A 27,399-nucleotide genomic window follows, 5' to 3' on the forward strand; every position below is an offset into this window, starting at 1 on the left:
GTAATAAAACATAACGCATAAGAGGGAAACTTGGACACAGGCACGCGCAGCGGGAGAACGACCGAGGCGGCCGGGCTGATGCCTCTAGAAGCCGAGGAACGCCCAGGTCTGCCGCACCCGCTGGCGGCTGGGGGAGAGGGCCTGGAACAGGGTCTCCGCCACAGGCTCAGAGGGAAACCGCCCTGGGCGTCTTGATCTTGGACTCCGGCCTCCGGGATGGGAGGGAATGGATTTCCACCGTTTGAACCTGCCCGCGTGGGGCGGCCCCGCAAAGGCCGGCTGGGTCCCTCCCGGGGGCCCCCTGGTCACTTTCCACGGTAGGGACGACTTCTTCATAAGGAAAAGGAAATCCGAGGCACTGACCACCTCACCACCGGGCGGGGTAGTCCGGGCGCAGGGCCCGGCGGCCGAGCCCGGCTCCACCTTCGCCCCTGGGAAAGCGGCTACGTGACGCCTGCGGGCGGGGCGGGGCTTCCCGTCAGGTGACGTCCGCCCGCCCCTTCCGTCGTCCGACCGCCTCTAGTCGGCGACGGACCGCGGGCTCCGTTCAGTTCCTGAGCGTGGAGCGGACGGGATGACGGTCGGTCGGGGCGTCCCGTGGCTGTGCGCCCTCCTGCTGCCGCTCGCGGCCTGGGTGAGTAGGGCCCGGCGGCGGGGAGAAGCCGGTGGCGGAGGGGTCGGGGAGAAGCCGGGGGAGGCTCGGGGAGGCGTCGGGAGGCGGTTGACTTGCCCCCGGCGCGGAGAAAGGTCGGGAGGGGTCCGGAGGCGCGGGCGTGCCCCCGGCGCGGATGGGGAGGCACGGGGGAAGGGTCGGGGAAGAGTGCGGAGGCGCGGGCATGCCCGGGCATGGGCATCCTCGGGAGCGGACGCGGAGGCGAGCGCTCAGATGGAGGGGTTGGGGGGGGGCAGGCGAGGAGTAGCGCGCAGGCCTGGGAGGGCGGTGGGGAGGGGAGTGCAGGCCGGGGGGGGGGGGGGAAGGGAGGGGAGGCGCGCAGACCGGGGGGGGGGGCGGGGGGGAGGCGCGCAGACCGGGGAGGGCGGTGGGGAGGGGAGTGCAGGCCGGGGTGGGGGGGGGGGGGAGGGGAGGCGCGCAGACCGGGGGGGGGGCGGGGGGGAGGCGCGCAGACCGGGGAGGGCGGTGGGGAGGGGAGTGCAGGCCGGGGAGGGGGGGTGGTGGGGCGGGGAGGAGGCGCGCAGACCGGGGGGGGTGGGGCGGCGCGCGGAGAGGTGCGGGAAGACCGTGTGTCTTCCTTCGGGAGGTGGAGGAATCCGGGAATTCCCGGCGGCTGGGTTCTGGTGCGGGCCGCGGGGGGCGTGCTTAGCTGTGTGGGCGAGCGTGCGCCCTGGCCGGCGGTGCCGCACCCCGGTGGCAGCCAGGCGTTGGAGAGGGACACTGCGAGTTTGGGCCCGCCGTCGGATGTGCCGGGCGATCGGCGAGCAGCTGGAGGAGCGCGCACGGATGTGGAAACGGCGGCGGGGGGCAAGGGGGGGCGGGATTCTCGAATTTTCTTCAGTGATTCCGGCCTTTAATTCGGTGCATCTCCCTGGCCGTATTTTCTGCGGCCTAGCATCCGCACAGGAATGGTTTGGTGCACAGCCCGTTTCAAGTGTTACAAGAAACGGTTAGGTTTGCAAACCGCAGGCGGCCGAGACTGATTTTTCTGCCGAGGTTAGCGGCCCATCGGGGTGTGCAGTTGGGACGTGTGGCCGCTAGGGGTCCTCGCCCCCCCCCCCCCCCCCCCCCCCCCCCCCACCAGCGTTCTCAAAGTTTGGCGTCGCGGCTCCGCTCCGGTGGAGCTGTTCGGGACCCAGGGAGGCAGGCCTCAGGCTCTCCGCACCTAGTGCCTTCCCTGAAGCCAGTTTGGCTACAGCGTCGCCGTTTTTCTGCCCCAGAAAGGATGGCTTTTCTGATTTTAGTACTCTTATTAAATAATGGCCAGTGTGCCAGCTTGAGGCGTTGGTGAAATTCCCGAGTTCAGTCTGGTGTTTTCTGTCCCGTGGGCATTCATGCCTAAGACCTCTGAAGGCCCTCCGCCCTGGGGCAGCCTCTGCTTCTGCACTTGCCAGGTGTAGTAAGCAGTGCCCAGGCTTTGTTCGGAGCATTCAGAATGAGGACCGCGGGGGCCCACTGGCCTGCGTTGTCTCTCTGTCGTAGGCCCTGCCCGCTGGTTGCTAGCAGCTTCCTTACTTGGGGCCATTTGTGCCAGGAATAAAGTCTGTATGGTGATGCCTTCGGACCACGTTTAACGGCTGAAAAGCTTTATCCAGAGAGCCTTTTCTTTTTTCTTTCTTTTTTTAATTGTGAATTTTTCTTTCCACAATAGTAGTTGAGCTAGGGCATTATGTTAGTTTCAGGTGTAACGCAACGGGTCAGCACTTAACGCATTTATAGGTATTGCGCGACGGTCATGACCGTGTCTGGTACCCGTGCTGCACCTTCCGTCCTAGGCTGGGCTTTTCATCCCTGTGACTTACAACTGGACGTTTGTGTCTCCTGATTCCTTTCACCAATTTTGCCCATCCCCCTCCCCTCTGGCAGCCACCAGTTCTCTGTATGGATGAGTCTGTTTGCATGGCGTTCGTTTATTTCTGAGATTTCCACGTCTGAGCGAAATCTGAAGGAATTTGTCTGACTTATGTCCCTTAGCCTAATACCCTCTGGGGCCATCCACGTTGTTGCAGATGGCAGGGTTTCCCTCCTTTTCACGGATCAGTAATATTCCACTGTGTGTGTGTGTGTGTGTGTGTGTGTGTGTGTGTGTGTGTGTGTGTCTGTCTGTCTGTCTGTCTCCCCACGTGTACACACCACATCTTTGTCCACCTGTTGATGGACACTTAGTTGTTTCCACCTCTTGGCTGTTGTGAATCAGGCTTCAGCGAACGTGGGGGTGCACGTGTCTTTCCGACATTCTGTTCAGGTGCAGCCCCAAAAACAGAATCTCTGGATTGTATACGGTGGTTGTCCTTTCCGCTTTTGAGGACCCTCCGTACCGTTGTGCAGGGTAGCTGCCCTAATCTGCGTTCCCGCCAACAGCGCGCAAGGCCTCCCTTTTCTCCGCATCCTCACCGACGTTTGTTACTTCTTGTCATTTTGATCCTAGCCATTCTGACGTGTGCCAGGATGTTTTTCCCGGACGACGAGTGACGTTGAGCATCTTTTCATGCGCGTGCTGGCCCTCTGTGTGTGTCTCCGTTGGAGGAATGTCTCCTCGAGTCTCTCCCCCCATTTGCGTTCGTCTTTTTGTTACGGAGTTGTAGCTGTTCTGTCTTTCGGATCACCCCCTTATCGGATGCATCGTGTGCAAGGATCTCCCTCATTCAGCAGATTGCCACTCATTTTGTCGATGGCTTCCTTCCCTGTGCAAAAGGAGAGGGCCTTTTATTCCAGTGAACTTGGCCTTGCATCACAACGTGTTGGTTAGTGTTTTCTCAGGGTACTTTCCTCCACCGCCTTCTGGTCCTATACACTATCCGCTTTTGCACGTGTACCTTCTGGAATGAGCTCGCCAGCCTGCCTTCAGGGGTGCAGCGGAAAGGCCTCTCTCCTCCTCCACGTGGCTGCATCACAGCCACTGGGCGCAGGGTTCTCAGGCCCCTTCCAGTGCCTTTTCACAGCAGGCCGCAGGCTGGGGCCGGGGTGGTTCCGGAGTCTTCCGCAGCCCCTCCCAGAACCTTCCATTCTGTGAGGCTGGGGTCCGAGGGAAGAAGACGCTCACGTCAGATGGGTGTTATGTTCTTGTTAACTTAAATCCTTAGCTGCCTGCAGGCTTTTCGGGGTTCGTCCACTCGGTGCCTTGGGGGTTCGCAAATGCCGGTCGGTCGTGGTTCCCACGTGGCTTTGCGTGTCTAGCGGGAAATTCTTTAGGGATTTCCTGGCACAGAAGTGAAGGGGCTGGAGGGGACTTGGAGCCTGAGGGAGGGCAGAGAGGGAGGGCTGCTGGAGCCAGGAGGGGGACCCCTGGCTGGGGGGAGCACCAGGGGGTGTGGGCCATGGAGAGGGAGGATCGGGAACTGTCGTCATCTGCGAGGCAGGTGCCCGAGGAGTTGAGTCGGGCACTTGGGTCTGGTGTCCAATTTATGAAGGCACCGACACAACTTAGGAAACGGGGTGAAGAATGTTTTGGTGTGATTTTTTTTGAAGAGTGAAAATCTATGCAAAAACATCCTGAGATGAAAACAAAGAATGGGACCCTGCACTTGGCCTGAGCCTGCCCACGTGCTTCACATCCTAGGGTTCCAACCCCGTTTCCAGTAAAAACTTGATTCACAAAAGCTGGCAAGCTCTTCGCTGATTTCATGTCTTAAAATATTGCATCACGCAGTGTTTACGTTGATGGCTGAATGGTGGGGGGGGGGGGGGCGGGGAGAGGAAGCCTACATTTTTCCCCGCCTGTGTCCCGGCCCCCAAGGTCATGGCATGTACCGGGGGCCCCCAGAGTGCCACCACCGGTCCAGCTGAAACCACCCCCTCTCCGTCCGGTATGCTCCGGGGCAGGGAGTTGGTGCTCTGGCATCCTGAGTGCCAGATGCTGGGCAGATGGCAGCGGAGGCAGGGGGCCTTGATGGGGGTGTGGTGGTGGTGGTGGGGGACACAACTTCCTTTAGTGTTGTTTGCCATGGGGAAGGGGAGGGACCCGGTGCCGGAAGAACTGGGAGCCCCAGCCATAGAGGAAACAGCCTCCATTATGTTCGTGACCAGGGTGTTGCAGAAAGGAAAGCTGCTTTGCTCTTGTCGTGAGGTTTTTTTTTTTTTTCCTTTCTTTTTAAAAAAAGTTTTTAATTTTTCAGGTTTCCTTTTGAAATAACTTGGGACTTTTGGAGTTAGAAGAGTAGTTCGCATGGCTGTACAACAATGTGAACGGGCGTCCTGGACACTTAACAAACGGTCACTCTTAGGGGTGGTGCGTGTGTTAGCCCATTAAAAACAAAAACGAAAGGCTCAGAAAAGAACGGAAAGAAAATAAAATAGCACCGGCTTCTGTGCTTGCCGCCCAGGCCCCCCGGGGGGTGACGTGTGCGCCCCGATCACAGTGGGGGCGAGGGCCGGGGCAGTGCCCTTGCCTGTGTCTGCCGTCCCACGGACGTCCCCGAGCAGACTCCTCCGTCCTCTGTGTCTTCTGTGACCTTAACGCCTCAGAGGAGTGCTGAGCCCTCGTCCCGCAGGACATTTCTCGGGTCGGGTTGGGTCTGTGTGGGCGGCTTGTCGTGAACGGATTCCAGCTTGGCATTTTGGGCAGAAATGGCACAGAAGTGACTGGGGTGTCTCTTCCAGTCGTGACGTCAACGTGTCCCCTCACGGCGATGCTGAGTTCGGTGACAGTGCAGGTCAAGTTAGCATTTTCTCTTCTGGAGCTGGGCGGCTTTGCAACTGGGTCAATACCGTGCTTTCCCACGCGCTTCTGTTCACGGTCGCGAGCCTGCCTTGGCGGGCTGTTGGCGGAGATCGTGGGCACCGCGGTGTGTGCACGACGCGCTTTCTTCCTGACGCCTGGCCAAGTAGTGTTTTGTTACTCCTTGTGAATACAAGAAGTAGAATGTAATCAGTTTCCCAGCGCGGGGAAGGAAAGAAGGGATGTGGAGACGGGGAGTCGGGGGAGCAAAAGCCGGGGAAGCCCGGGGACGAGAAAATGGGCGCAAAGCTGGATCGTAACCACACGGCGGAGATGCAGAAAGCGAATGCGAATACGGTGCTGGTGCGACACGCGCACACCGGCTGACGTCCTCTCTGAGCGATCGGGTTGGGTCAGAAGGGCAAAGCCTGGCGAGGTGGGGCCTTTAAGAGCTCTGCCTGTAGAAGGACCAGCACGGCCGGTGGGGCGCAGACGGGGATGGGAGACGGCAGACTCACCGAGGGACGGTGGGGTGACGTCAGCACGGTCTGGCACGAGAGTCTGCGTGTCTGAGGGCGTGCAGTGAGTGGCAGCTTGGGGGTGACGGGGAATGTCACCGAGAGGCAAGTGTGCAAATGCAGAATTCACAGATCTGAGGGAAGGTCCCAGCTCGTGCGCCCCCAGCGGAGCCCACCCCCGGGAGGTGGCCGTGTGCTTCTCTGCACGCGTGTGTCTGGGCAGAGGATGCGTGGGCCCCATCTACAGATGGCCCCTCTTGATGACGCCTGCTCCCCTTTCTGATTGGAGGTGGACGTGGCGCTCGGCGTGGCCCCGTGTGACGTGACCGAGTACCAGCCGGAGGACAGCAACCTCTGCTGCCGGCTCTGCCCCGCTGGTGAGTCCCAGAGAACCTTCCGGGGCCTGGTGGGGCTGCCCGGGGTGGGGGGATCCCCGCTGGCTGGCGTGGGCGGACCTCTCCTGGGCAGCCGCCCACCCGCCCCATCCACGCCCCAGGGACTCCCGTGAACCGGGCTGTGGGCTTGTTTTGGTGGGTGGGGCGGGGGGGGGCCGGGGCCCCTGGAGGCAGAGGTGGGGGTGCGTCCCCAGGCTGGACGCTCCTGTCTGCCCTCCTGTCGGGGTGACTGTGGACACCTGAGGAAGGGAAGTCCTACCAGGGCCGGGCCTGCACCGTCCTCACGCACGACACGTCTGTGGAGCCTTAGTGACCCTCGTGAGGATGCTGTCAATTAGCCCCACAAGGCAGATGGCGGGCCTCAGGCTCCGAGTGCCTGCTGTGTCCTCGCCCCGGCCCACCTCACCTCTTGCCCAGTCACCGCCACGGCAGCCGGGCCTCCTTTGTGGGGAACCCGGTCAGCCCGCCGCCCCCACGCACACAGACAGATGTGCCCGCGTTGGCATCCACGGTGTCTTTGGGGGGGCCTCCACACGCGTCCACCGTCTCCATCTGTAACCACCCCCCCCCCCCCACTTGTGCCTCCTTTGCTCCGGGACCCTCGGCCGTTGCAGGGCTCCTGTTTCAGGGACCAAACATCCACACCTGGGCCGTTCACACCTGTGCGTCCACAGCTGCGTGCACGTGTCCCCACACACGCGCACGGCTCAGCTGGGAACAGGTTGGACACAGCTGGCCCAGCTGGAAACCTGGTGAACTCAGCCTGGTGGCAGAGTGAGGGCTGTGGTCCCCTCCTCCCAGGGAGGTGTGATTTGACTCCGCTACGGCCTTTGCACGAGGCAAGCGCTAGACCAGGGGGGCTCCTCTGGGACTGGTCAGAGCCCTCGGTCTCTAGACCGCCAGTGCTCCCTGTAAATCAGCCCGGGGTCCCCGGGGCGCTAGGGGCAGGCACACGGGCGTTGTCAGGCTCTCGGGCCACCTCCAGCGTGTGTGGTCGAAGCCCTCCGCTCACGTGGGCCGGGAGTCGCCGGCGAAAGCCGAGGGGCGCCAGGTCCCCGGCTTCTCAGACGCAGGTGGCCAAGTGTCCATTCAGAACATTCCAAGGAGGTGTGGTTGGTGAGGGCTGGTCCTCCTCGAGGGGAGGCCTCGGGGGCTGGGTTGGGTCTGCTGCGAACCCCCTCCTCACCTCCGCGACCTCCCTTTCACACAGGCCAGTACGTCTTCAAACCGTGCAGGGCGAACCATACCGCCGGCGAGTGCCGCGTCTGTGAAACCGGCACCTTCCTCGCCTTCCCTAATGGCGAGCCTACTTGCCAGAGGTGCATCCAATGCCGGAAGGGTAAGTGGGCACAGTGGGGTCTTGGCCTTTCAACTCGGCCTGTGGGCCTCGCCCCGAGGGAGTTACTACAGGTGAACACGTATTTTTATCAGGACGGGGTGTGTGTGTGTGTGTGTGTGTGGTTAAGGAATCTCCATCCACAGGGCAGCAGGATTTTAGAGGTGCTGTATACGAGAACTATCTACAAGACTTTGTCTGAATTTCAATATATCAGCAACGGATTATTTTAAAAGATGTAATTTTTTTAAAAGGTAACCATTTGCATCAGCAAAGACAAAGAAAATAAGATCCTTTGAGATAAGTCTAGCAAAGGACGTATAACACGTTTACCAGAACAAACAACAGTTTGGAAAATCTAAACATACAGAGAAATACAAGAGTATGGGAGGACCCCACGTTTTAAAGACACGTCGGTTCTCCGTGAAACGGTTCTCAGATTTGCTGTGTTCGCAGTGAAACTGCCAACAGCACGTAGCAACTCCTCACGCGTGCCGTATATTTTAAATATACGGTTTTTTATTTACAAAAAACAAAATAGCAAAACAAAACCCTCACGAGGGTTTTCGTGGAACTCGATGAGCGGACAATCGCCGAAACCCTCCGGCAGAGGGCAGAGCGCAGCGGGCTCTCCCGCGTGGTCATATTTCGAGGCGACGGAGACAGCGTGATTTGCACAAAGGGGAAGACGGCCCCGCGGATGTGGAAAGTGGCCTGTGGCACCGCGACCGACCCGTCCACGGGAGGAAGGGCGGAATTGCAAACGACGCTGGCCTGGACCGCGGGCTGTCCTTCGGTGCAGGACGGGAAGCTTCCGCTGCCCCCAGGAGTGGTTCCTCCCACCTCACAGTCCACAGGTGAAAAGTACTTCTTTGAGAGGAGGACGCGAGGAGCACTTAGGACTTCCAGGCAGCGACAGAACGTTTTACGGGATTTCTGAAAACCCTACACCATAACGTCGAGGTGGGTACACGTGGCGGCAGTCGAACGACCCAGCTCCCGTTTTGTCGCGAGGCACGAAAGTTAAGCCGCGAAGGGGCAGAACCTGTTGGTGACACAGCCCACGTGTAATTCACACCTGGAGCAAATCAGTCGTACGGTTTGGAAAAACGCTTCGAGTGGAGACAGACAGACAGACGTGGTGAAGGAGATGGGGCACGGAGCGCCGGTAACCATCGCGAAAAGCGCCGGCGTGGAGGGACGGACGGACGTGCTGTCTTCTGGCAGCCGGACGGAGCGTCGCTGTGGATGCCCAGCATTCGCGGGGACCGAGAACAGCGAGCGCTCCGTCCCCACGGGAGTAGCAGGGTCCGCACACAGTTGGGGCTGCCCACCCGCCCCGCATCCCGATCCAGACCTGGACAGGCTCTTGCCCGTGTGTGCTGGGTCGTGGGGAGGGGTTCGCAGTCGCGTAAAGCCAGAAGCAACCCGAGCGTCCGCTGACCGAGAAGCAGGTGCACGCGGGAGGAAGCCGCGGAAGCCGGCCCGGCGCGTGCACGGCGGGATCCCGCCTGCGTCGCGTCTTGCCAAACCCGTCTGGGTTTTGGAAGCGTGGGAGCGGAGTGACGCCGTGGAGGGACCGGACCCGGGTGCGGGTCTGGACGTGGCGTCGAGCTGTGTGTGGTCGTGTTTCATCGTCATCTGTATCTCGAGTACGGTTCTTTGACATCCAGCGCGGCGGAAGGCTCTGGAAGGGTGGTCGTCAGCGTGGCCGCTGTGGTTCTCGCTGGCCGGCGGAGGGGGCCCTGTGTCTATGCCGTTCTCGCCCCGAGGTTTTGCTCGTGTGGGACACGTGGTGGCGGTGTGCTTTTGTGGGGCGGACGAGGTGAGGGGCGCCGCGGGCTCTCTGTGAGGAGCTGGCCCCGGCCCCTCGGCCCAGGCTGCAGGGGTGAGGGCCGGCTGTTAGCTCCTCTCCGCCCCTGCGTAGACGGGAGGCTGAGGACGGTTCGGCGCCCTTGACCAAGGTTCTGGGCGCGGCCCGGCGTGGGCAGGGACTTTCCCGTCCGCCCCTGCTGACCCGCGACCCTCTCCCGCCAGGAGACCAGGAGGTGGTGGCCAAGTGCTCCCCCACCAGCGACCGGCAGTGTCAGTGCAGAAAGGGGAGTTTCTACTGCAACTCTGTGGACTGCGTGGAGAACTGCCTCCGGTGTACAAGGTCCTGGGGGCACAGGCGTGGGCCCCTCCTGTCCTCCCAGTAGTACAGACCCCAGGCTCCCGGTGGCGGTGGAGACAGTCCAAACCCACAGGCAGTGAGGACTCCGTGAGGGGTGAGGGGGGTAGAGGGCGTGGGAGGGGACCAGGCTCTCAAGCAGAGGCCTGGCGAGGAGGGTAGGGAGCCATAGAGGGTTCTGGGGGAAGAGCAGTCCAGGCAGACAGAGCGGTAGGGCCGCGCCCTGCGGCAGCGCGGGACGGCCGCTGTCCCCGTGGGGGTCCTGTGGCCCCCGTGGGCGTCCTGTGCCTGTGGTAACAAAGCGCCACAGCTGGGCAGCTTCGAGAAAACCAACAGAAGTGTGTTCTCTCCCAGCTGTGTTCACCAGGCGCCTGAAACCCAGGTGTGAGCAGGGCCGTGCTCCCTCCGCAGGCTCTAGGGGAGGACCCTGGCTCGCCTCTTCCAGCCTCTGGCGCTGTGGGCGCTCCGTGATGCTCCTTCGCTTACCTTCCGTCTGCTTCCGTCTCTGCGAGGTCACCTCTCGCGCTTGTGTCTCGGTATCTGCACACGGCCTCTCTCTGTCCCAGTCCGAGTTCCCTCCTCCAGGGACGCCGGTCCTTGATTTAGGCCCACTGCAGTCTGGCACGGCCTCACTGTGAAGTGCTTCTGTCTGCAAAGACCCTGTGTCCACATAAGGTCAACTTCTGGGGTTCTGGGTGGGCGCGGGTTTGGGGAGGGCCTTGTGGGGAGACCTGTACGGTGGCAAAGCCGTTTAAAACAGGTCCAGTTTCTGAGGCACATTGTGAACTGATACGACTCAGGTGACTGCTTTCAGGTCTGGTGTGATCCAGGCTCTGGCTTCTCTGGGCTTGCTTGCTTGTTCCCTTCTCCACGTGCTTCCTCTTTGGCCTAACTTCTCTCTCGATGGGCATGGGGCTCCAGCTGCAGTAGGGCCAGTGCTCCTAGCCACACACAGCTCTGTCCAGGCACAGAGAGGGAGGCTCTTCAGCATAGGACGCTCTTATTCTCCATGAGCCAGTTTGGGCCAGAGAGCCCGGGAGATGCCAGGCAGTGTTTGCCTGAAGGCTGGCGGGCCGTCGTGGGAGCTGTGGGTGGTGGGAAGGACGTTGCGTGCCGCGCCCAGGCAGGGAGGAGTAACGCTCCGGGTTTCTTCACCCTTCAGATGTCCTGGCGTTGTCCTGTCACCTTGCAATGCTACCAGCAACACGGTTTGTGCCACAGAAACTGATCCAGGGCGTCCAGGTAAGGAACTGAGCTCATCTATCTCTTTTTTTTTTAATGTTTAATATTTGAGATAGAGACACAGAGCGTGAGCGGGAGAGGGTCAGAGAGAGAGAGGGAGACACAGAATGCGAAGCGGGCTCCAGGCTCCGAGCTGTCCGCACAGAGCCCGACGCGGGGCTCGAACCCACGAACCGTGAGATCGTGACCCGAGCCGAAGTCGGCCGCTTAACCGACTGAGACCCCCGGGTGCCCCCTGAGGTCATGTCTTGAATCCAGGTCAGCAGACCTTTCCCATAAAGGTAAAAAGCGTAGGTTTTGCAGGCCCTGCGGTCTCTCTTGTCACTCCTCAACCCTCCCTGCCACTGAAGCAAAAGCCCGAGACGGTAAGTACACAGATGGGCTCGGCTGGGTGCCATCAAAAACGTACTTGCAGAAAAGCGTACTTGTAGTGGGCTGGGTTCCCGCGGGCCACCGCTCATAGACCTCCGTCTTGAGTAAACAGCATCCTTGGTGACAAGCTGTGACTTGCCCCCGCCTTGCGCCCTCTTGTGCTAAGGGCCTGTGCGAGACATGCCTGCTTCATACTGAGTCGCAGGCAGGTTTGTTTCTCACTTTTGATAATCATAGCTGACCCCTGAACAGCACGGGGTGAGGGGCGCCGATGCCCCACGCGGTCAGATCCACATAGAACTTTCGATCCCCCCGACAGCCTAACTACGAACAGTGCGCTGTTGACCAGAAGCCTTAGCAGTGACGCGAACGGTCGATTGACCCCTGTTTTGTGTGTTTTGTCTGTACCGTGTGCTGTGTTTTTACAATAGAGTAAACTGGAGGGGAGAAAAGGGCGTTAAGTGAATGAAGGGAAAATACGTTTACGGCGCCCTACTGCTTGTAGAAACGATCCACACGTAAGCGGGCCCTCGCGGTTGAAACCCATGTTCAAGGGTCAACTGTGTTTGTAAATGTTGGTAATTACAAAGTTAGGGTAGGATTCCTTTTTATTCCCGCTGAGGGGTCTCCCGAGGGACGGGCTCTTCCTTGAACGAGGTCCCTTTATTGTGCCCCGTGTGCGAGAGCTCTGCTCACCTCGAGATTCTCACGGGACCTGCCAGAAGCTGTACTCTTTTCCTGTTCTGATTGTGTCCTGTGATGAGCCTGGGATCGGTGTTCCGCATGCCGTGGGGTAAGGGGGTCAGGCTTCGATGTGTTTTCCCACACGCACACACGAATGACCCAGGACCGTGTTTGGAAAAGACAGTCCCTCCCACCTGCCCTGGGGTCCCTGGGTGGTGAAGGCAGTTCCTCCTGTTCGGTTTGGGGCCACACCCACCCGCAGGCCTTGCCGGCAGAGGCCCGGGGCCCCCAGTCCTTCTCCGCACGGTCTTTGGTGTGTCAGTTCACACTGGGGAATCGGCTTGTTGATTTCCACGGAAGATTTTGATCACGTAACGTGCACTTTGAAAGGATATTTTAACACCGGGAAAAATTGGGAAGGGCCTCATCTGAGAATAAGGAACATCTCTGAGTCAAACAGCAGCACCATGCGGAAGTTGTCTGTCCTTCCCAGCACTGGCTGCTGACGCCAATGATGTGCGGGTGGCTGCCGGTCCAGGGCTCAGATGGGTGTGCCCTGCCCCCCCCCCCGCCCCCCGCCGTGTCTTTGTGTCCACGAGTGCTGTCGGTGCTGTGATCTCACCAGGGTGACACCAGGACACCCGAGTGGTCATGCCAGATGTCTCCCCAGGGTGGACCTGCCCTGTCCCTCCGGCCACCGTGGGTGGGCCTTGCTCCAGTCAGGACGGGCCGTCCCCTGCCTCCTGCTGCCGGCTGTGACCGCTCACACCGGAGCCCCGGCCTGGGTACCAGAACCCCTAGCCGCCCCCCTGGCCCTGTACGCCTCCTGCTGCTTCCGGCCCCCTGTGTGGGGCCCCAGGTCCCCCGAGCCTGGGGTCCTCGTCCGTGACACAGGAGGCGCGAGCCTCTCCTGTCTCCCACTGGGGACATTCGAGATGATGATCCGTGGGAGAGGGCTCGGGGCCTTTCTGTAGCATGTGGCTTGAATGAGGAGGGTGTGCCTGACCCTGCTACAGCGTCTGTTTTGTCTCCTTCCAGAAAACAAACGTGGGTCTGAGTTCCTCGTGCCGTGGGTGACCGTGAGCGTCATTCTTGCCGTGGCCGTCGTCGTCGGTGTTTATTGGTATAAGAAGAAAGGTGAGTTAGTGTCAGTCAGTCCTGGAGAAGCCAGCTCAGCAGGAGCTCAGAAGTGGACACTTGGGGTTAAGCGGTCCCTGACGGGGACTTTTTCACTTATTTTAAAAAAATCTTATTTGTTTTTAGTGTTTGTTTTTGCGAGAGACACAGCATGAGTGGGGGAGGGGCAGAGAGGGAGACACAGAATCCGAAGCGGGCTCCAGGCTCCCAGCTGTCCGCACAGAGCCCGACGCGGGGCTCGAACCCTCAAACCGTGAGATCATGACCTGAGCTGAAGTCGGACGCTTAACCGACGGAGCCCCCCCCAGGCGCCCCAGGGACTTGTCCATTGGGAGCACGGCTGTGCTCATCTTCTCACTCGCGCTCCTGAGCTCCGGGCTGTGGCACGGGGGCCCTGCCGCCTGCTCCCTGGCACACGGGTCTTAAGGCCAGGGTCTCAGGTCCACCGGCTGGGGATGCCGTGTCTGGGGTGCTGTCGGCCAAGAAGCAGGGCGAGGCGGGTGCTGTGTCGGCAGGGGGCTCCTGGGGTGGGTGGGCGGCGGTGCCCGGGTGCTGGCAAAGCCCCCCAGGTGGCGCTCACCTCCTGTGTCCTTCCCAGGTGTGCGGGTCTCCTACCAGCCGATCGTCAGATTGTTGAAGGGTAAGTGTGCTTTCTTGCCAGTTCAAGGCGCTTCCTTTCCTCACGGAAGTCATTGTCCCCGCTGATACCAACCGTGGTCATTTCTCTTCTCTTTGGTCTTCAGGAAGGTCGGACGGGCCAGGCGTCTTTGTGAGTACTGCCCTGGGGTTTGCCTGATGGTAGCTGCTGGCCTTGGTGGCCGCAGAGTCCCAGAAGATGCCCGGGGCGGGGACGGGGGTGGGGGTGGGGGCAGGCGGCAGCCCCTTCCTCGGCTGTGTCTGCTGCACCTTGTGTGGGGGCGTCCGCACGCGCCTCAGCGGACAGAGCCCCGGAATGTGCTGGTCGGGACCAGAGTGGAAAACGAGGCACGGAGGGGCAGAGGGGTTCTGCGTGTGGGTCCCAGGGCTGCCGAAGCAGGTCACGACGCATCACGGAGCTCGTTGCTTGCGTGTCTGCGGCCCCTCTGTGGGGCTGGCTCTTTCCAACGCCCTCGGGGGGTGGGGTGCCCCTCCCTGCATCTTTGGGGGAGGCCGGCGGCCGGGAACCCTGGTTGCTGGGCGCTTAGAGGCATCCGTCTTTCTCTGCTTGCTCCCCACCTGTCTGTGCATCTCAGAGCCGGTCTCCTCTTGGGGACACTCCGCCCCGGGTTACGGCTCACGCTAATCCAGTGTCTACCCCCCCTGCAGTTAGGTCCCATTTGCGGGCACCAGGGGGTTAGAGCGTAGGCACACAGGTGCATCTCGGAGACGCTGCGGGTTCGGTTCCAGACCGCTGCCGTGTAGCAAGTGCACGGGAAAGCCAGTCTTCCTAGCACGTAGGAAAGTTCTGCGTGTCCCGTAGTGTGGTCTCTTCAGTGCGTGATAGCCTCGTCTACGCAAACCGTGCACGCCTCACTTAAACATCTTATCGTGAGTGCCAACCACCCTCTGAGGTCCGGGTGAGCTGTCCTCACGGATCGCAGGTCACCAGATACGGTGATGACGACACAGGTTGAAATACGGCGAGAATTACCAGAGACACGAAGTCAGCCAACGGGGTCGGGAAAATGGCGCCCACAGATGTGCTCAAGGCAGGGTCGCCACGAGCCCTCATCTGGAAAGAATCGTACTTGGCAGGGAGCCTGGGGGGCCCAGTCAGTTAAGCATCCCGCTCTGGAATTCGGCTCAGGTCACGATCTCGCGGTTCATGAGATGGAGCCCCGCATCGGCTCTGTGCTGACAGCGTGGAGCCTGCCTGAGATTCATTCGTTCGTGTTCTCTCTCTCTCTCTCTCTGTCCCTCCTCCACCTACACACGCTCTCTCAAAAAAAAAAACATACCTGCAAAGGACAATAAAATGACCTACGCCTATATCTTGGGGCGGGGGCCACTTTCCACCCACCACAGGCTTGGGTTGGGGGTCTCGGGACCCCTCCCAAGCAGCCGGTGGCAGAACAGGGAGCTCACCCCATGCGGTGTTCTCGAAAACTGCACATTTCCCACGTAATCGTCAGGCAGTTGACGTCCCCCCCACCCCTGCCCCGGGTAGTGGCTTGGGAAGCCCCGTGCAGCAGGCTTCTGTGACCAAGAGAAACGACTTTGCCCTTCAGCCACTGAGAAGCAACTCGCAGCTCGAGACGGTGCGACCCGAGGCGCCCCCGGCCCCTGGCACAGAAACCCAGCCTGCGGAGGAGGAGAGCCTGGCCTTGATGCCCGAGGCCAGGTCCCACCCGGGGCCCTCAGGGGAGTCCGAGGAAAGCCCTGAGCTGCAGGCCTTGGTGGTCGGAGGAAGCCCGGTGGTCCAGGAACAGACGTTAGAAGCCTCTGCTCCTGCCGCTCCGGAGCCCCAGGACGGGACCCAGGCGTTCCCTTCGCTCAAGAGTCTAGAGGAGGTGAGTGAAGTGTCTGCGTGGGTCCCGGTGATGACACAGCCCGTGCGTAGCGGGCATTCGCGTGCGCAGAGCTCCGCGTTAAGTGCTAACGTGCGAGCTTTCGCAGCGGTCTTGTAGGAGTGCCCTGGGGCGGCTTAAACAGCACACCCTGCCGTCTCAGTCCAAGAACAGGCCGTCGCGGGGCTGCTTCCTGCTGAGGCTGTGAGGGATGGTCTGGTCCAGGCCTCCCCCTGGCTGCCGCTGGTGTCTGGCCGCCTTCGGGGCTCCTTGGCTTGGAGTGGCATCGCCCCGACCTCTGCCTGCACTCTCAGGGCCGCGTCTCCCTGTGTACGAGTCCGCGTCCAACTCGCCCCTTTTCCTGAGGACGGGGGGCGCCTTGGAATAGGGCCCACCCCAATAACCCTCTCGTAAGCTTACTGCGGGCAACGATCCCGGTCCCAAACACGGTCAGTGTTTACGGGTTTGGGCCTCAGTGTTTTCGGGGGGGGCAGGGGGTGCGGCGCAGGTCAGCCCCTAACAATCCCCAACCCGACCTGCTGTCCGAAGGGACTGTGACACGGAGGTGGGTGCCGAGGCTCCGAGAGTGTCCTTGTCCGGGTACCGCGCTTGGGGTGTGGCAGGAAGGAGGAGGCCCGGCCCGTTGGTGTCGCACACCAGGGCCTCCCGAGCGCGCGCGTGTCTCGTTCCGCGCAGCGGACCTCGACCGAGCACCGCCCGTGTGCCAGCCGTGCCGTCCGGGTCGCGGGACCATGGGAGAGAGGGGCGGGCCTCGTCCGGGTGCGCTCCCCCTCGGAGGACAGCAGCAGCCCCCATCCTCTGTTGCGGGGATGTGCGGGCCCGTCTGGAGTTGGTGACACCCGAATAGGGTTTGGCAAGCTGGGCAGATACCTGCCGAGTGGCACTAGTGGAGGGGCACTGTTCAGGAAGAGGGGGGGCCAGAGCCAGCACTTGGGGCCTGACCGGGGTCTGTTTCTGAATCCTCAAGGAGCTGCGGGACAAGGTCCCAGAGAGGAGATCACGGGACCCTGGGCGGCTGTGGTGGGGGTGCAGGGAGGTCAGGAACTCTGCTTTGGAGCCTGGGTTCCTGGGTCGAGTGCCGTTAGGCGTCATTCCAGGGACACGGTCTATGACTCCAGATTCTCCAAGAGTTCTGAGGGGAGTCAGGTACAGAAGTGAGGACCCTCGTGCGTCTCGGCGGGAGGCCCGGGGGGTCGCTCTCGGGCGGACACCTGTGCGGTGCTCGCACACACTGGCATCGCCCGCGACTAGGAAACTGCATTTACGAGTGTCCTCCCTGTTAGTATTATCTGGGCCGGGACAGGATCCCCCCCCCCCCCCCCGGTGACATAGTTCAGCTGTCACCTGCCCACCCGAGCAGGGGTCTCCGTGCCACAGCGGCAACACCGTGCTGTCCCTCGGCCCGGGGCATGGCGTGTCCCGGGACCACTGGCCGGGAGACACGAGTGGGCTGTGAGCTCTCTGCCCCAGTCGGGAGCTCCCTCAAGGCCACCTCACGTTCGCAGAGCCACACCTGCCCCCACCCTGCTGCTCCCTCCCACCACATCGTGCTTCTGTTTCAGACACGGGTTTCTTGCCCTGGGTCAATTTTATTTCTTTCTCTTCGCAGCGATACAAAAAGGAATATTTTGTCAAGGATAACTCCAAAGAAGGTACGTGATCTGAATTCTCACTTACAGTGAGTGACCGGGCTTCGCCTTGTTTCCGGGAACCCCTGCCTGCATGAAGCGGTGGGACCTTCTGTCAGCTCGACCCGTGCTTTTTCACAGCCACTAATGGCATTAGGGGAAACAGCATTTGCCCAACATGAGTTTTGCGGGGTTCATCAGGCTTTGATCTTATGACCCATTTGTGTGTTTAAGAAACACTAACGGGCAACAGGAATGCTTTCTACGCTCCTGGATGGGTAGGGCCCCCCCCCGGCTAGGAGACATGCTGCACATCGGGTGCTTTTGTATCCCCTCCACTAACGGTTCTGCAAGATCGCCCCAGCACACGGGTTTAAAAACATGACAGTCTGAAACTCGGGCTACAGAAGTCGCCCCAGGCCTCAGACCCTAACCATGGTCCCCAGCTGACACCAGAAGGCCTTCCTGTCCTGACCGTCTTATAGCCTTTCTCTGGGGGTCAAGGGAGAGAAGGCAGGTGGACTACAGCAGACTGCGTTCTCCGACAGCTTCCTGCTTGCCCCCACCCTCGGCTCCTCCCGGGCTCGGGCTCGGGCTCAAGGGCTCGAGGAACGAGCTGCAGGCAGGGCGCCTGCGGGGCAAGAGCTGTGGCAGAGGTGGCCCAGCCTCCGCCGTCTCCCAGCCCCTGGGCCTGATCACTTCCGGGAGACCCCTGGGGTCGTACAAGACCTCCCATGTCCTAGGTGTGGTGCGCTGGCCGGGGGCGGGGGGGCCCGGCCCCGGGGCAATGGGACGGTGGGGCCACCCGTGACCTTACTCCCGGGGCCCAGCGACAGCAGGTGCCACGTGGTCATCCCAGGAATGTAACCGTCTTCCTTTCTGGCTTTGTCTCTTGCAGCTACCGCGACCATCCATTATGAGTTTGTAAAGAGCGGCATGGGAAACGACTGGAAGATGTTCATGAGGCTAATTGGTCTGGATGAGACGGACATTGACTCTTGCGAATGCGAGAATCCAGGCAATTTGATGGAGCAGCGCCACAGGATGCTCTTTACGTGGCGAAAGAAGCTGGGAAAGGAAGCTTCTGTTTTTAAACTCCTGGCTGCCCTCCATAAACTGGGGCTTCAAATGTATTTGCAAAACATTATAAACAACTTAGTTGCCGAAGGTATTTTAGGCAGGCATGTAGGGACCTCCGACTAAAGTGAAGTTTTGGCGTTGGATTGTGCCTTCAAGCAGGACTTCAAATGGACTGGACGTGATCTTCTTGCCCAGGTCTATCCTATTAGGAATTGTTTGAGTCCCAGGTGAAGTTGTGTGCGTTCTCTGAATTGATTTCTACGGAACATTTCCATCAGGGAGGTCAGTTTTACGTGCCAGTCGAGAGTGTTTCCCTGCGAGGGACCGGGAGCTTCAGACACTGCCTGTGGGGACGTCCTGCGGGGACTGGGGATTCTAGCAAGTTGTGGACTCTTGCCAGAGGGATCCACTTACTGTGTCGAGTTGATTCGCATTCCTCAGCCCTCTTCTGGGTTCTGAGGCCAGGAGAGTTTGACTATTTTTCTGCCATGGCCTGCACCGGGTCCGAGTCACTGCGATGTCCCCGGGACCTAGAACGGGGTGCCATTGTGACTGAGTGCTCTGTGAGTGTGAACAGCTCAGTGACCCAGGAACCTGTACCCGGCAGCTGCATGAGACCATCTCAGGGCTTCAGCCGGAGGCCTAGACCCCGGCCTGCTTTTTAAAAAAATTTTTAAGGGGTGCCTGGGTGGCTCAGTCGGTTGAGCGTCCAACTTCGGCCGGCTCAGGTCACGATCTCACGGTTCGTGGGTTCGAGCCCCACGTCGGGCTCTGTGCTGACAGCTCGGAGCCTGGAACCCGCTTCTGATTTCTGTGTCTCCCCCTCTCTCTGCCCCTCCTCTGCTCACGCTCTGTCTCTCAAAAATAAATGTTAAAGAATTTTTTTTTTTTAACGTTTGTTTATTTTCAGAGAGAGCGAATGACTCCATGTTTCTAAGCTAATCCGTGCTTAGATTGGGCAGGTTGAAAGGAGGTTACATATTGTTTTTAACTCTATTTCGTAAAAAACTTTTTAATTCTATTTCGTAAAAAACTCTATTTCGTAAAAAAAAAAAAAAAAAAAAAAAAAAGACCACTCAGAGGCCTGAATTCTTCAGACTCTGTCTCCCTCTTTCTCTGCCCCTCACCCATTCATGCGCTCTCTCTCTCTCTCTCTCTCTCTCAAAAATAAGCCTGAAAAAAAAATTTTGTGAAGTTACTGATATCAACATTTTGTTCTTTATTTTTACCTAATAAAATTCCTGTCTTAAGTAGCATTTCCTTTTATTTCTGGTGGGTACACAATCTTGGGTGTGATATCTTTAGCAGGGGAAGGCATGCACAGGGGAAGGAACGGACCCCAAGGATGTGATTTGCCAGAGGGAGGGGCTCTGGGAATGTCAGTGGCCTCAGAATGGGATCTCCACCCTGCCCTCCTCACTCGCCCCAAACCTCGCCAGATTAGCCTGCACACTTCCAGCACCAAGCCCTTCGACTTCCAGTTCCTCATTAAATGCTGCTACAGCCACCCAGTTCAGGAGCTGAGGTGTCCTCTCAGAGGTGGGATGCCACCAAGTCTCTCGTTGACCCTCCCTCCCACACCCCAGTGTCTGCTGCTTCCTGTGGCTCTCCCAGGCTTGTCTACTCACCCTACCAATCCAGGCCACCATTCGCTCTCCTACAGACTGTTGAAAGGCCTCGGGCGTTGCTTTCCTCTGGCTCTCCGGGGTTCATTCCACTAGCACCTGGCAATCGAATGACAGTCCTCAAGCACAAATACAGTCATGCCTTGTCCTGTCTAAACCCTTCAGGGGTCAGTGCCCTTCTTGACCTTGCTTACAAGATGCTTCAAAAAGGTCCGAGCTATGGCCTGTGCCTGGAGCCCCGCCTCTTGCCAGGGCTGCTCCAGCACCTTCTGTGCTAAGGCTCAAGTTACCAGGGGCTGTGCTTTCTGCTGGGTTCTTTTGCAGGACAGTACCCTCTACCTGGAAGGCACTTCCCACCCATCCCGAATCCCATCTTCTGAGCTTCCTTCGAACTAGTCCTCCATCCAGGCCGGCACATTCCTGTCTCGGGGAGGCGGGATAGGGGTGGGGGGGGAGGGTGGGCAAGGGCCTGTCCCCACACCACTGGGTACAATGCCAACTTAAACAGTCATGCATGAGATCTGTCTTTGATGCCCGTCTCCCGAGGCGGGACTGCAACATTCCTCCCTGACACCCCAACCCCAACCCCACACACACCTCCACCAAGCCCCGCGCCCGGGCTGGCCCCGGGCCTCGTCATGGGCCCGGACACGGAACCGGTAGCTCCGGGGATGCCCAAGGATGGCGTCCGCGGCGCTGTAACAACTACAACTCCCAGCATGCCCTGAGCCGGCGGCGTCCCGGGTCCGCAGCGGTTGCCTAGCGACCGGGCGTGTCCCGGAAGGTTGGCCGGAAGCTGGGCGGGACTTCCGGGGCGGTGGTTGCATCAGATTCTGGGAAGCCGGCGCCGCGGCTGCTGGTTTGTAATTCCTACGATGTCAGGTTCCTCTGGGGAGCAGGGTGAGTGCGCGCGGGAGGCAAGCGGGGCGACCCCGGGCCTGAGGGGACGGCGGGTGTCCGGGGCGGGCGGGGGGCGACCCCGGGCCTGAGGGCGGCGGGTTTCCGGGGTGTGCAGGCTGGGGGCGACCGCGGGCCGGAGCGAGGCGGGTCCCCGGGGAGGGCAAGCGGGGGGCGACCGCGGGCCCGAGGGAGGCTGGTCCCCGGGGAGGGCAGGCGGGACGACCCCCGGCCTGGGCCTGCGCTGTCCGCACTTCGCTGGGACCCGACTTGGCTCCTGACGGCGCCGCGGCCACCCCCTCCTCAGCCTCAGTCTCCTCGGGTTGTGCCCGGGACGACCTCGCCCCCTCCAGCCCCAGCTGTGCTCCGGGGACAGGCAGAGCCCGAGGGTTGTTGCGATTTGCGCCCAGCCGGCCAGCAACCCGGGGGTGGGCGGAAGACGCCGGGGGTACGCGGCCCCACACATGAAAGGCTTGGGGTTTCACGAAGCCTTTCATCTGCGGCTCCGCAAACAGTGGTCATTGGGATCTGCGTGGTCGGAGCGTTATTGCCGCACTTTATTGCCGCCGCGGAGGTTCAGGGAGCAGCCTTGGCTCTGCCCACCCGGGTCACCGATGCCACCAGCGGGTGGACAAGTGAGTCCACAGGCAGACCTCCGCAGAGCACTGGATCTTCTCCCACCGTCCGGCTCGCAAGGCTGTAGCCGCTGGCAAGACCAGAGACTGTCACCAGGATTCCTAAGTCTGGAGCAAACTTCCCTCGGGAAGCACTCTGAGTGTAGAGTTCTTATGCTCTTGGCTGGTGACGATTACATGCCAGTCTGCCGGCCTGCCCCCAGTGTAGGCTGGTCAAGGCTTTCCTGGCCCCCAGTCCTCCTCTTTGCTCCTGAGGTCTCTGGGGCTCAAAGTGGGGAAACCCAGCGATGTGAGAGGCACCCATGTGCCGGGGCTGCTGTCCCACACCAGTGCCCACAGACCAGGCACGCTGGATGTCACCCAACAGGTGTGCCTGGATTCCAGCACTGCCCCCACCTGCCTTGCCGCCAGACAGCCCTCGGACAGGTGTCCACCCAGACTCCCGTAAAACAGCATCGTTCTTCCCAGCCCTGACCGCAGAGCCGGTCCGGCTGGGCTGGGGTCCCAGCTGTGCCCCTTTCTCGCAGCACAGAGGGGTGACGCGTACGGCCGCAGAGGATGCGGGCCCTTAAAGGAGTCATTACTAGCGACGGATTTAGAACAGCGCCTGGCACGGGATAGGTGCTGTGTGTCTGGGTTGAGACTAGAGCTGCTGTCTTGCCTTCTGTTGTTTTGTCTTTTTTCTTTTTTTTAAGTTTATTTTTGAGAGGTGGGGGAGGGGCAGAGAGAGAGAGAGAGAGAGAGCGAGAGAGAGTCCCCAAGCACACGGGGCTGGATCTCATAAACCACGCGGGACTCCGTCTTACAAGCCATGGGGATCATGACCTGAGCTGAAATCAAGAGTCAGGTGCTTAACCGACTGAGCCCCTCAGGCGCCCCCTTTGCTCTTTTTTTTTTTTTTTTTTTTTAATGAAAGTGTGGTTTTGGTTCATTGGTTTTTTCCTTTAATTGCTTTAGAATTTGAGGTTTTTGGAGCCTTGATAGGAGTTGGCCTCGGTAGGATGTCTGGACCACTGATAGATTTTTGTAGTCTTGTGCCTTGGGACCACATGTCCCAGCCAGGAGTTGGCCCCAGGGCACAGCTCACCTGTACTTCCTTTACTGCCGCCCCCCCCCCCCCACCTGTTCCCCAGGCTTCCCTCAAAGACAACACCCTAAGACCACCCTCTGAGGAGACTGGAAGTAAAATGAAACTGGAAAGGGCTGTATATTAGGTGCCAGAGTTGTAGATGTGCTTGGTTTCCAGTTCCCGAAAAGTTTTTGTTCTGAAAGTTATGAGTCATCAAAAGTGACCATCTTCCCAGACTTGAAAGAGACCCTCATTTAGAATATTCTTCCCATTTCAGATTGTCTTCCCTAAGGTGGTTCAGGACATCTGTTTGGTCCCCTATGATGACATTGGGTTTACGGCCTCTCCCTTGTGTTTTGAAGGCACGCGCCCCTCCCAGGTTCCGGTGACTCTTCTGAGGACCCCTGGGGGCACTCGGCTCCTCTCAGAGGCCTCGCCCTGCAGACTCACAGCCTCTGGTGGCTCTGCATGAGGTCCAACTTGCTGTTCCGTTTTTGATGCAGTGCAAAGGGTCCTCGCGATAATCACGTAGGTAGCGTTGTTCTCGGCCTGCACGCCTTCCGGGCCCTGGTCTGCATGCACCCGTCCGGGCCTTTGGTCCTCAGAGCGACTCTGGGGTAGATGCTGCGCTTCTCTTCCTGGACCGGCGAGAGTCCTGAAGCTCCGAGGAGTGAAGTGATTTGTCCGGGGTCACACAGCCAGAGGCAGAGCCAGGCTTCTGTGGTCTATCTCAGACCACAGTGGGGATCTTAACCACGATCCCGTGCTGCCTTTGATGATAATCTGTCCGATTCCATTCAGAATAACAACGAGGGTCCTAATTCCAGAGCGTGTCGGGACAGATAAGATCAAGGCAACGTGCTGCTGGGTTTCCCAAGGAAAAACGGAACGTGTGTATTCATAGATTGCAACTATTAGCTCAGTTGTGAACTCACATTTCCCGGTATTTACTTTTTTAAAGTTGTAAGAGAGGTGCCCGTGGGGTAGAAACTAAGCCATTTCCGGTGTCCCGGCACCCGCTTACCTGGGCAGCAGACTGTGCTTCTAATCACCAGAAGGTCTGTGCAATGCCACGTGAGAGCGTTATAGTTTCTGTTTCGGTGGAAAAGTGTCACTGAGCAGTTGAAAAAGGTTTGCTTAAATGGATCTGTCACCTGCCATTTACCCCGTGAACGCGCATGGAGCGCCTGCCTTGCTCGGCACCGCGGGGCCCCGGAGCCCTGAATGCGAGCAAGGGCGAGCCATCCGGCAGAGGGCTGGGTGACAGCAGTGAAGGGCGAGCCCCTTCTGCTGAGGCGGGTCAGCGCCAGGGTGGGCTGGAACCGAGGATGTCACAGCCTCTGCGGGACGTGGAAATCCCCCCCCCCCCACCGGTCACTTCCCAGAGCGTGTGCTGCCTGGTGGCCCAAGCACTGCCAGCTTATTCAGAGCACGGGCTCCGCGACTCTCCAGGCTGCAGACCTCGGCGCGCCCTTCTCTGCCAGCCATCCGCCGGGCGAGACGGCATGTGGGGACCCCAAGGGTGGCTCCACACGGAAGCAGTGGCAGCAAGCTGTGGGCTGGTAGGCCAGGAGAGCCTGGAGGTGGAGGACGGGAGGCCGGTGAGCCCCTGACACTCTGGTCCTGAGGACGATGGAGGCTGAGCCCAGAGGAAGAATGAGGAGTGAGTGTCCTGGCAGAGGGCACAGCTTTCCCGAAAGTTTCTGAGGCCAGTGGGCGGAGGAGGGCCGGGAGATGGGCCGCAGGGCCTTGGGCATGCCTTTGGAATTCAGGTCTTACCTTGAGGCTTGGGAAAGATCATCTGCCCCTCCCCCACGTGGAGGTGGGGCAGGAGGACAGTGGGGGCCGTGGCCGTACTGGCCTGAGAGGTAGGCAGGGCTGGGGGACAGGGCTGGCGCTGGGCGTGGGTGGTGTGGGGCTGAGAGCAGAGCACCCAGGCTTTAGCCCAGTAGGGGATGGTGGCCGTGCCCTGGGCTCTGGGACTGGGTGGTGGGGAGCACGGTGCACACGCCTCTCTGCTCCCCGACATTGGAATCACGTGGAGAAGGGATGCGTTTGGGAAGCCTTGTCCAGGCCCCTTTCTGAGGGCTGCTTGGGCAGCTGAGCATCCCGGAGGGAGACGGAGTGGAGGGGACCCAGGAGGAGGGGCGCTGCAGGCAGGCAACCCGGGAGCCAGCAGAGGGTTTGCAGAGAGGGCATGATTTGTAGGGCAGTTTTTGGGGGGTGTGTGTGGAGGAGGGGTGCTGACGCCTGAGCCCAGGCTCATCTTGGAAACAGAAACAGACCTGGTCTGGGAGCTTATGAGGAAGGCAGAGGGGTCCGCACTTCCGCAAGCTGGTGGGGGGGGGGTTGGCGGGGGGTGTCTTCTATGCACACTGAGGTCTGCAGGCCCTGGGGCAGTGGGCTGCCAGCCCAGCCCACCCCCCAGGTTCTGATTCTGCGGGTCTCCGGTGGGCCGGGCAGGTACCCTTCCCACAGCTCATGGGGAGGAGCTGGGCCACACCTGAGCGGAGGAGGAGGAAGGTGAGGCAGGTTTAAATCCGATAGCAGGAGCTGGGGAGAGGGGGATGAGGCAGGGAGAGGGAGAGGCGGAGAAGGGGCGAGGCCGTGTCGGGAGTGCAGCTCATTCCCTGTGGTGTTTGCTTTACTACCTGTGCCGAGGGATTACCTGGTTTTCTTGTTTGTGTGGTCTCAGGAAATGTCTTAGGAAGACTTCAGCCTTCTAAATTGGAAAAAGCGGATGAGAGATCAGTCTAAACTGTGTGGCCACATAGTGACGTTGTCACGAACAGTAGGGGTCCCTCCCGCGGCGTGTTTCTGGGCGGAACCGCAACCTGACCTGGTGGCGGGCGTCCCCTCCACACGGTCACCGCCGTGAGGTCCGTCACCGCAGGTGCGCCTCCAGCCCGGGAGCCTTCTCGTCTGATCTCAGCATCGGGGCCGATAGCCAGACCGCCAGACTGATAGCCGCTCTGGCCCTCGTCCGTGGCCGCTTCAAAGCTGACCTGTGTTTTGCTTGTTTCCTCAAGACAAACTCGGATGCAGCCGCCACAGTTACCGCGGTGCCCGTGCGCCCCTGCGGCCCGGAAGCCCCGCATCCCACTGTGCCGCCCCGGTCCCCCAAGGTCCTTGCCCCGTGCCGGCCACGCCGCTCCGGAGGGTAGACTTGAAGCGCCCGTGTAGCGTCTGGGGAAGCTCCTTCGGGAGCCCTCGTGATAGCCACTCCGGGGCGATGGTGATGGCAGTGGCCGCAGACCGACTGGGGGCTGGCTGTGTGCCAGGCTGCGTTTCGAACATTGACAAGCGTGATTTCACTAACACTCAGCAGCTTTACGAGGCGGGTGCTGTTCCGCGCCTGTCGAGCCTGGCCCGGCCCCCGCCCCGCCGCGAGTTCGAGAGCTCCCGGACTCCCTGGCCGGGGCGCTTTACGGCCAGCCCAGCGGATAGGACACTTGACCCGTTTTTCTCATGTTAAGAACAGTATGTGCTTATTGGAGGAAACGTGGAGAAACCCGCTGATCAGGGTCCCCTGCCTCGGTGTTTGGCGGGAACCTGGGTGATCTTTGGGGGGAGGGTGGCTGTGGCAGTGGGGCCGCTCCCCGAGAGCCCGCGGGCCGGGTCCTCAGAGCCAGCTGCCCAGGTGGAGGAGGGAGAGCAGGGGCGTCTTCAGTGTCGGGGCGGGGGGCACCCTCTGTGTCTCTTTGCTTTGGCAACTCCGGGAGCTGACGTGGAAATGCTCGTGCTCCTCGTGGGTCCGGAGTGAGCGGAAGCCGCGCCCCCTGTAGGTGTGCACCTCTGGGAGCGAGCCCTGCCCTTCGGGGTTAAAAGCAGCCTTAGGCTCCGCCCATGGGAATGTGCTGGGGGCGGGAGGGGGGGGGCTGCGTCCGGGAGAGGCCTGCCAGGCCCTGAAACAGCGGCGACCCCCGGCACGTCGCAGGGAGCGCTGCAGTGCGAGCGCGTGTTCTGCCGCTGGCTCCCCATTCGCTCAGCACCTGTGTTGAGTATCTAGAATGTTCCAGGCTCCGTTCTAGATGCTGAGGGTATGTGCGGAGTGATTAAAGGGGGGTGTGGGGCAGACGGAAAGAAAGGAGTGGCGGGTTACACGTAAGCGTAAGGAGAGAAAGCGGAAACGAGGTCGGGGCTCCGGTCGGCGGGCAGTCATTTGGAGCGACATCCAGGGAGAGCCGACGGAAAGATGACAGCCAGACAGCAGGGCCCCAGGAACGGCGGAGCCTGGCCACGTCTGGGGGAGCATTCCAGGCTCTTGTGGAGTGAGCAGGGCCTCATGGGGCTGGACAGGGTGTGCGGGGTGGGGGCGGGAGCTGAAGTCAGGGCCCCGAGGGACCCGTGCGAGGTGGGGTGGTTGGGAGGAGGGGGGTGGGGGATGTGATGTGATCTTGCACTTCTCAGCAGGCCACGCTGGCCACTGTGTTGGGCGACGCCAGGCCGCCCGTGGGGGAGCCTGCGGCACGGAGATTCGGGCACGGGGTGGGCTGGGCCCCCGCGTGGGAGCCACGGGGGGAAGGACTGCATTTCAGGTACATTTGCAGGCGGAGTCCCAGACTGCCCGGTGGCTTGGCGGTGGGCGTTCCTGAGTGTGACTGGTAAGGGGGCAGGACTCCAGTTGAGAGGGAAGGGTGGCCCCTTGTGGCCGCGTGGAGTGGGTGGCCATTCCGTCCGGTTGGCAGAGCCGAGCCCTCCTGGGGGTGCGCTGGGGAAGGAAGCAGGTGGGCTTCCGGGAAAGCCTGCGTTTTTTTTTTTTTTTTTTTAATTT

The 27,399-nt window shown here is 60.5% G+C and overlaps 2 protein-coding genes and 1 long non-coding RNA gene across 5 annotated transcripts in view; 2 read left to right on the plus strand and 1 right to left on the minus strand.

Annotated features, from left to right (window-relative positions):
• Nucleotides 1–530: 530 nt before the first annotated feature.
• On the plus strand, nt 531–18,522 carry LOC102952670 (tumor necrosis factor receptor superfamily member 1A-like). The gene is made up of 11 exons (XM_042958211.1): nt 531–634; nt 6,138–6,225; nt 7,454–7,582; nt 9,617–9,734; nt 10,912–10,991; nt 13,086–13,184; nt 13,783–13,824; nt 13,928–13,953; nt 15,392–15,673; nt 17,301–17,343; nt 18,218–18,522. The coding sequence occupies exons 1-11, from the start codon at nt 575–577 to the stop codon at nt 18,520–18,522; spliced, it is 1,272 nt and encodes a 423-aa protein (XP_042814145.1). The 5' UTR covers nt 531–574.
• On the minus strand, nt 17,261–20,734 carry LOC122231108. Its single transcript, XR_006208257.1, has 3 exons — nt 20,622–20,734; nt 20,028–20,123; nt 17,261–18,929 (listed from the first exon to the last, which is right to left on the minus strand). It is a non-coding gene; the product is annotated as an uncharacterized LOC122231108 (long non-coding RNA).
• Nucleotides 20,735–20,833: 99 nt separating this feature from the next.
• CARS1 (cysteinyl-tRNA synthetase 1) overlaps nt 20,834–27,399 on the plus strand; it is a 44,437-nt gene continuing 37,871 nt past the window's right edge. For all 3 annotated transcript variants that reach the window (XM_042957829.1, XM_042957830.1, XM_042957831.1), the window contains exon 1: nt 20,834–20,924. In XM_042957829.1, coding sequence (XP_042813763.1) covers nt 20,900–20,924 — 25 coding nt within the window. In that variant the 5' untranslated portion in view covers nt 20,834–20,899. The remainder of the gene's footprint in view (nt 20,925–27,399) is intronic.

The sequence above is a fragment of the Panthera tigris genome, chromosome D1, assembly GCF_018350195.1.
Source record: "Panthera tigris isolate Pti1 chromosome D1, P.tigris_Pti1_mat1.1, whole genome shotgun sequence".
NCBI lineage: Eukaryota > Metazoa > Chordata > Mammalia > Carnivora > Felidae > Panthera > Panthera tigris.

Bases quoted from the DNA above. Each gene is read 5' to 3' on its own strand.
- LOC102952670 (XM_042958211.1), top strand. From the start codon at position 575: ATGACGGTCGGTCGGGGCGTCCCGTGGCTGTGCGCCCTCCTGCTGCCG. The intron at 6,226-7,453 runs GTGAGTCCCAGA...CCTTTCACACAG, and splicing joins CTGCCGGCTCTGCCCCGCTG to GCCAGTACGTCTTCAAACCG. The intron at 9,735-10,911 runs GTCCTGGGGGCA...TTCACCCTTCAG, and splicing joins AACTGCCTCCGGTGTACAAG to ATGTCCTGGCGTTGTCCTGT.